This window comes from Telmatherina bonti (assembly GCF_933228915.1).
Source record: "Telmatherina bonti genome assembly, chromosome: 21".
In the NCBI taxonomy this organism is placed as follows: Eukaryota; Metazoa; Chordata; class Actinopteri; order Atheriniformes; family Telmatherinidae; genus Telmatherina; species Telmatherina bonti.
The window spans coordinates 14,457,943-14,466,607 of NC_136630.1; the positions used below are offsets into that span (position 1 = coordinate 14,457,943).

Here is an 8,665-nt window from a genome sequence, read left to right on the forward strand (position 1 = left end):
TTTTACCTGTCTGACGTCTTACCGTGATGTCATCTCGTAGTGGCACGCCCTATCAAGGGAGGAGCAGGCCAAGTACTATGAGCTGGCCAGGAAAGAACGACAGCTCCACATGCAGCTGTACCCAGGCTGGTCAGCACGAGACAACTATGTAAGTTTTTAAGTTTACAAGTCGTAACAGCTTGTTCTTTCCCCCCCTTTCATTAGGTTTAAATGTACATGACAAGATGTTTGGTTTTGCTTTTTTTTTTCTTACCTGGAGACATCCAAGTTCTTCTGAAATGTACATCTGAACTAGACTTATAACCTTATATAAAGTCCTTTTTCGTGGCTCGTAGTGCATGCATTTGAGCAGTTTATTTTATTCTGAGGCTCCGTGACTCGGCTCACGATGCAACATGAAATAATGAAAGTCTCAGCTTGGATTTGAGTACATAAACATTATTAAGGAACCTAAACTTCGGGAGATCCGAACTTGTTGAGCGAATGTAAATAAAGTGAAACAACATCATATTTTGTGTAAATCCGCTAAAGGCAAGTACCTGCGTGTTTTGTTTTTTTTTTCTTTAAGTTCACACTGGTCTTCACTGCAGACACCTTCATGTTTGGCTTGTTCCATCTTTCTGTTTTTATTCCTCCATAAGAGAAGTTCTGCTCTGTTAAGATTTGGGGATTGACTCAACCAGTCAAGGATATTCCACCTCTGCACACTGAAAGAGTCTCCACAGCTGTTTGAGCCTGCAGTTCAGCTTGGAGGGGAAATAAAGTTGGAAGAGTTTTTATGCGTTGGATGAGTCTCTTTCCACAATATAGATAAAAGCTGATATCCTAACTGGTTACTTTTTGCATGCTTTTACAAACTGCAGATTTGCCTTTCTGCTCCTGAGGCATATTCTGGTCAGCCGTCTTTATTCACGGCTATGAAACATTCTTTTGATTGTTTCCATGGACTCGTTTACATTGCCGTGGTCATTTTTGACTCCAAACCATGCAAATCCCAGCTCTACCAGGCTATCTGCCATTTATTTTCTTCCCTGTGTGCACCTGGTTTTTAAAAAAATGTACCAATCTGTTCATTATGGAAAACCAGCTGACTTTGACAGCCTCATTATTTTCTCCACTCTTATGGCTACTATTCATGTCTGCTGTTGACAAAGAAGTCCACCTCAATCCAAATGGCAATGCTCAGTCGACTCTCAACCACAAATAGCTTCTTGCACATGAACTCTTGTCGAATTACACACAGCTGCCAAAGAAACAACCTGTTATTTCTGATCACTAACATTTAAGGCGCTGTGCTTTTGAAAAGCAGAAACTCCTCCACTATTCTACCTATGTTGATGTCAACCTTCTCAAATTAAAGCTGAGACTTAATTAGGTTTAGGTTAAATCGAAAGCACAGAATCTTACTGATGGTAGAAAGAAAAGAAAAATGTCTATGCTCTTTGTTCTACCACACAAATGCCATGAGTTTTAGTTTTAGCCTGTTGTGGTGTGAAGCTGACCAGGGGAGTCTTCCATGAGCAGCCTCAGAGAAATCTATTTTCTGAAGCAGAAGTGTGTCAGAAATGTCTAGATCCGAACAGAACAGAGGAAAATAAAAACAAAAGATTACAAAAAAGAAAAAAAAGAAGAAGAAAAGGCAAGAAAGAGACAGAAAACAGAGAGAGGAGGGAGAATTGTAGTCTGGCCTGCAGTGGCTGCAACAAACCGGAGGGCAAAGACAGAAAAAAGGCAGAAAAAAGAATGAATGAATAAATAAGTAAACACAAAGATGAGTCCTATTCCCCGTTTCATGTTTTGGGCATTCTGCAATATAATAACTAAGGTTCCTTTCTGTGTCTATTTTTTTCTTTCTATTTTTTTGGCGTCTAACCAACAGGGGAAAAGGAAGAAGAGAAAAAGGGAAAAGCAGCAAGCAGAGAGCAATGGTAAGTGAGCTGCAATTATCTCTCATATTAGAAGAGCCCCATCATGTGTCAGGCAGAAGTGACATCTTGCAAGATAAAAGTCAAGCTAGTGTTTTTGTGTGTTATGATATTTTTTTGTGTTTTTGTGCCTGCCTTTTTCTTTTTCTTGGTTTTTTTTTATATAGTTGTGCTACCCAATGCAATATTTAAATGGTAGTCTTGCTTGTCAGTCCCCCCCACCCGTTTTCCCATTTCCCCATGTTTCCCTAGCTAATAACTGAATATGCATGAACCACTATCCCCCCTCCACCCCACAGTCTTTCTCACCTAACCCACCCCCCCCCTCACCCAACTCCCTTAAGCTTTTAGCCTTCTGGTATTTTGATATGTTTTTGAGAAGTTGAAGCATTGTGAGAGCCATTAACTGCCAGTGTTGTGTGTGTGACCCTGTTTTTATACTGCCTGTAGCCTGCAGATTGACTACTGTGTGTGTGTGTGTGTGTGTGTGTGCGTGTGTGTGTGTGTGCGAGTATGTGTGTGCATGTGAGTGTGTGACTGAGCATGTGTTGGCTTGTTGGGCTGCCCCTTGCTTGCTTCCATGCATGCTGTTTTATTAAGACAAATCACTTACATCTTAAAATTAAGGAGGTTTGCTAATTCTGTGATTTATCCTTTTTTTTTTCTTTTATCCTCATGATTCATATTTCCTCTGATCATATTTTGTGAGGAGCTATGCCGACTTGTTATCATGTATTTTGCGCTCGTTTTGGTGACGGATTTCCTCTTGAAGGCCTCTCTATCTGTTCTTTTTTTTTTTCAGAACACAGAGAATATTTTCCAAACCCTTGCCTTTCACTCCCTCCGATTACAGGTGCTAATGTCATTTTGAGTATTAAATTACTAACTGTCTTTTTCTTAATTTTTTTTTTTTTTTTTAATTAATGTATATTTAATTACCTATGACTGTGCAGTATGATGCAGGTTTAAGCTTAAAATTTCTACTCTGAAATATGCTCTTTTTGCTTTGTTTGCTGCTTTCTTTTCTTAAAATGTTGCCGTTTTGTTTATTTGACTTCAAGCTATGGCTACTTCACTGAATTTATTGTTGCCTTTTTGGAGCATTTCCATATTCTTGGCAATAGTCTTTAAGCAAAATTCTTTAGGCAGTGAGGATTTAAAGTTAGATTTATGTTTTAGAACTGAAGTATAACTTAAAAGGTGTTATGTCAGGGTAAACCTCCTTAATCTATATGCTTCAGTAGCTGCGCTTGTCACTTTCCTATATGCCAGCATGAGTTTGGCCTATTTCCCCCTTTTTAAAAAAAAAAAAAAAAGAAGTATCTCTACTCTGATAAGGCCTGGACTCAAACACGTCACCGTGGTACTCTGCTGTCACTCTGCTCTACCTCTGATAATGTCACGATTACAGGGTAGAGCAAGCAAGTGACTGGCAGCTGTTTTGCTACAGCAAGCCGATGGAAACCAATCAGCTGTTTGACGCCAGGTCTAACCAGTAAATTTCCCTTTTCAGGTTCCAGCCTCTTTAATCCTTTCCCTGGCTGGGGCTGAGTTACGCTGGCTTAGCAATCTGCTGCCACTGCCTAGTTCTGCTACCTTGACCTTGTCTTTTTGAAACCATAGTGCACTGATAGTATCTAACCAAAAAAAAATTAATCCAACCTGCGTTTGTTTTGTTTACATCCTCTCATACAAAGAAAAAACAACGCTGTCTTATGTCAGGCTTTAACTGCTGTAAGAGTTTATATTAATGCGACTGAAGTGATTGTTTCCATATTAATACCAGAATTGTATTAAATGCATGCAACTTGGTTTTTTACTAACGTTTGGGACACCGTAGCTGTGTTCGGTCCCATTTTCTACACTTAATGTCTCAAAGTGGGTTTTTGGCGGGATTTCTTACTGCTAAGCTTCATAGATTCACAGTTATTATTTTTTTTGTTTGTTTGTTGGTTTGTTTTTCTCTTTACTTGTCTCCTATCTTTGATTTCCTTATTTTATTGGTTTTGGTTTCTATTTCTCCTCTCTGCTGGCTTCCCTTCCTTGTTGCGGCATCAGACCTGAGCGCTCCTAAGAAGTGTCGAGCGCGCTTTGGGCTCGACCAACAGAATAACTGGTGTGGCCCGTGCAGGTGTGTATGGTGTGTGCTTGCACTGGCCAGGGCCAGGTGAAGGCTGGGTAACTCTATGCTGGGACTTCCTCCCCTGCTCTGTGCTGCTCCTCTTCCTCTTCGCCTCCCTCCCTGTCTTTTCCCGCCAGGCTATTGCGACCTTTCAGCTTCCTCCAGCCACGTCCTGCCGGTCTATCTCTGAGTTGTTGTTTTTTTTTTAACGATTTGATTTTAACTTCCTGTTTTGGGGGAAAGTGGTTTTAACAGCATATATGGAGTGTTTGTTTGAATGTTGTCCGTGTGTCTGTGTGTGAATCTACACTCAGGGATTACAGGGGTTTCATTGCAGGATGCAGAGTACAGTAAGCCTCACTGAGATTGCTCAGAAGTCCTAAACTGGCAGGTCGGGGCTTGGAGGATCTGGAGTCTAATGGCTTGGTCAATGTGGAGGACATCCTAGTGTTGCCAGCCTAAATCTAAGCCCAGGCTATATTTTTTTTTTTGTCTGTGCAATGACGTGTCCATTTTCTTTTTTTTTTTTCCTTTCTTTTTTCCTTTTTTTTTGTCTGTGTGTGTGTGTGTTTGTGTCTACCTCTTTGGCTAACAGATGCAAATACCCCAAAGAAGTGTCGTGCCTTGTTCGGGCTTGACCAGCTGAGTTTATGGTGCAAACCATGCAGGTATAACAGCTGTAGTACCAAGTGGGAGGAAGACATCCACAATGAGCATCTTCTTCTTAATTATTGGCTTTTCGATGTCTTCCTAAAAGATGTTTCCATCGGTTTTCGTGCCCATGGAAAAGTCCTTCTCCTCGTTGAGAAATTTCCTGCTTCTCTAAATTCCTGCTCAGCTATTTCTCCTCATTGAACTCAGTTCAAGCCCAGTGAGAGAAAATGGATTCTGAAAAGAGAATGCTCAATATTTATCTCAAAGGATTTAGACTTATCAGCATCCTTAATGTTGATGGAATAAGATTACTTACAGTCTGTTGAAATCCATTTTCTCTCCATGCAGTGGATAAAACCCTCCCATCTTAACTGTCATGTTTGTTCTAATTGGCACCCCTTTGAATAACAATGTTATGCTTACAAATTAAGCCCTGCTTTCTCTGAGGGCCTGTTCAGTGACACTCTTTTCTGTGCCCTCTTCCTCCTCCTTCTCCACCTCTTCTTCCTCCAAACTCCTCTTCAATAACCCTTACTTAGTCCCTACCTGTTGTCTTTCTGTTCTGACACAAGCAGTCTTTGAATTGGGAATATTTTCATGGTAGGTATTTGTTTCTGCTGAGTAATTCCCTTCTTTGTGTCTGGCTCACACCACCCCCCCCCTCACTCTTTTTTTCCCACACAACTCCTCCGTTTCTCTCATTCCAACACATTGTTACCGTTGTTACCTTTTTCATCAGCATTGTTGTTTTAAACATGTTTATAGATTAACTCAAAATTAAACTTCAATGGTTAATTTAAAAAAAATGTCTTAAATTTGTTCATGTTTTAAATTATTATACTGGATCACCAATGAGAATCCAGCAGATCTGTTTTTATTTTGTTTTATGGATTATACCCACACAGTCCAGCGTCATCAGTGTTTCTCTTCCGACAGACAAACACATGATTAAAAAAAAAAAAAAAAAAAAAAAAAAGATCATTTTTACAACAACAAAAAAAAAAAAAAGACTAAAGCACATCATGAGATCAAGAGACTGAGAAGTGCTGTAATTCACTCAGAAAGGTTAAAAGTTCTCTCTGGGCTCCAATTCCTAAAAGATGCATCTGGTGTAATTTCCCCCGAGGCAGAGAATCAATAACGTACACGGGCACATACTATAAATCAATATGTCTGTTAAAAAATGGATATTAGCTCATTTGTTGCAGTTTGACAGACGGTTACGGAACCCGTGATGTGTATGTAGTGGCAAAATGATACCTTTTTACTCCCGGTCGATGCTCGGCACCATCCTGAGCTGCAGTATCAGCACAGGCTGTACTTAAAAGCTTCATCCTCACCCCTTCCTCGTTTCCTGTACCGTCCGATGTCATGTGTTTGCACTGTTGACTTCATCAGAAATGCATGCTCCTCTTTGACCTAGCATGTGATCAAGGTTTTGTTGGCTTCATTCCTTTTTTTTTTTTTTTTTCCTTTTCATTTTCTGAAATTCGCTCTCTGGATTTATGGAGAATTTCCCTCATGTAGAAAAACCCGGAAAGTGTTTGAATAAAAAGTCTTATTTAAACGATAAGTCAGCCTGATGTGTTCCCAAAGCTTTCGCTGTTGTAGTAAAACTTTAAGTTTGTCTTTACCGACTGCATGTCCCGTTAAGGTTTAAATACCTCATGGCTTCAGGCGACCCTGTGATAAAACTGAGAGCTGTGAGAGATGGGTCACTACCAGGGTCAGTGTAAAGATGAAGTGGGCAGTGATTCCCTCCCCCTCCCTAACCAAATCTGAGCACAGCCTTGTAAGCAGAGTCACCGCAGATAAATGCAGCAATGCACTACGCTCGCAACTCCCCCTCACTCCACTGTTTCCTTCATCGGATTGAGCTGACTGTAACAGGCCTGGCCTCAGGACTCTGCGTGCAAGGGGGAGGGGTCCCAACCCCAGGCAGGAATGTAGACATGATGCCTTGACCCCTCACGCACACTCACACTTGTGTCTGTGGGGCAGATGCAGGGTACTGTGGATCTTGTTGACTTTTTCGCCTCGTATCCAAACTCCATCCCCCCCCCCAGGAGAAGCAAGTGGAGTCTGATGAAAGTATAGGCGCGATGTGGGTCCAGCAAACTCCAACTGCTGCAGAGAAACAGGTTACTCGGTAGCTGAAGTCCTGGAAGGAAAGACCGTTTAAATTCAGAGAGCAAATATTACCAAATCTAATCTGCTTTTTTGGCTTTCCATCAGCATCTATCTGTGCTTTCCATCCTCTTTTTGCTTCCTGTCCAGGCGCTTCACCAGTGGTCTTAATGTTTGTCTTTTCTGATGCTTTGGTATTTGTACCACCTCTCTCCTTGGCACGTTTACAAAGCTACTTAAATGCACTTTAAATCTCATTCAGCACATCCCAAATGAAGGGTTTGCCTTGTTTAACAAGTCCAAAGTGCATTTAAGTTCGCTGCGGTGCTGAGAAGGTTGAAGAGTTTTAGCGATTTGACACTGAAAGATGCTCTTTCTCTCACCTTGTTTCTCAGGAGAAAAAAAAAGTGCATTCGCTACATCCAAGGTGAAGGCAGCTGTGCCAGTCCTCCCTCTTCGGACGGAAGCTTACTAGACTCCCCCCCATCCTCCCCCTCCTCAGTGGTTCCCTCCCCCTCCTCAAAAGAGTCCAAACCTCAGACTGAACAAATGCAACCTCTTTCACTGACTATGAAACCGGCCCACCAGCCACTCCACCACCCGCACCTCCTGGCTGGGCCTCCACCGCCATCTTTGGCTCAGCTGGACAACTCTGCTGCCGCTAGAAAAACGCCGGGCGCCTCCTCCCACAACAGAGCTCTGGAGCACGGTGACGTCTCGTCCTCGCGGCAGCCGGGCTCCTCTGTGGCGTCCTCAATGGCCCGGCCTTCGGCATCGCTGTGTCATTCCCATTCACTCCTCCCCTCCGCAGCCCCTCAGCCTCTGTCACTAGTAACCAAGTCTATAGAATAGTCTACCCTATTCTCCTCTTTTTTCCCCTTTGGCCATATACACACACACACACACACACACACACACACACACGTGCACACACACACACCTTTCTAGGCCCTCTCTCTGCTATATTTCACTTATTTGTTTTCTCTTTATGTTTCTGTGCCACGAGGCTTTGAAATTTTAGTTCTTGTTTTATTAAAGTTCATTGGTCAATATTTGACCCCTCATTATCAAAAGATCTAATTATTATAAAGAAATGATACGACGAGCTGTAGTATAGCTTTGCGAATCTGCCAAAATTTTTATGAATTTTGTTTTTTTTTTGTCTTCTTTTTTTTTTTCTTTTTGTAGTGATAAACAGTGCAAACTGAAAAAAAAAAAGTTATCTAGTTCAACCTCAAAATGTTTAAAAGACGGATATAAAACTGGTAGATTATTCAATGAGCCCTTTTCTTGAAAGAGTTGGTTCTTCTTCTTTATTTGTATTAAATACGAGCTTGCGAACCAATCATTCGACATCTGTTCAAACTCTTGGAGGGCACGAGGCTAGCAGTGACACCTCTCCGAGGAACAACTTTAATTGTGATGTTACTTGTTCTTGTTTAAATGTACAGAATATCGGGGAGGGGGGGGGGTTACTGTGTTAAATATGCATTCTTCCACTGCGTTGTCTTTTTTTTCTTTGTTGTTTACCTTTGGGGTGGAGTCAGGCAAGTTTGGGTGGGTTTGAGGGAGGGGTTGTGTGGGAGGGCTGAGGGTTATTGAATTCAAAAATGTCACAACGCTAGGACCAGTAGTATTTATTGCTTTAGAGATTGCTTGTTGTATCTTGTATGTGTCTCTTTCTGACCTTTTTTTTTTTTTTTTTCTTTTTCTTTTCTTGATACATTGTACAAATATTTTTTCTTAAGGTAAGCAACTATATGAATGATCCATTTTTACAAGGAAGTTTTAAAAAGGCAAATCCTTTCTGTTGTAGAATTTTTCCTCGCTGAAAACC

General features: G+C 41.3%; 1 protein-coding gene across 13 annotated transcripts in view; it reads left to right on the forward strand.

Annotated features, from left to right (window-relative positions):
* Nucleotides 1–8,222, forward strand: part of tcf7l2 (transcription factor 7 like 2) — an 86,251-nt gene extending 78,029 nt beyond the window's left edge. For 4 of the 13 annotated variants that reach the window (XM_079261309.1, XM_079261315.1, XM_079261318.1 and 1 more), the window contains 5 exons: nt 41–148; nt 1,880–1,928; nt 2,728–2,778; nt 3,984–4,056; nt 7,224–8,222. In XM_079261309.1, coding sequence (XP_079117435.1) covers nt 41–148; nt 1,880–1,928; nt 2,728–2,778; nt 3,984–4,056; nt 7,224–7,680 — 738 coding nt within the window. In that variant the 3' untranslated portion in view covers nt 7,681–8,222. Of the gene's footprint in view, nt 1–40; nt 149–1,879; nt 1,929–2,727; nt 2,779–3,983; nt 4,061–4,642; nt 4,716–7,223 lie in introns of all 13 variants that reach the window. The other 9 variants (XM_079261316.1, XM_079261320.1, XM_079261317.1 and 6 more) reach the window with 6 other exon arrangements.
* The last annotated feature ends 443 nt before the right edge of the window (nt 8,223–8,665 follow it).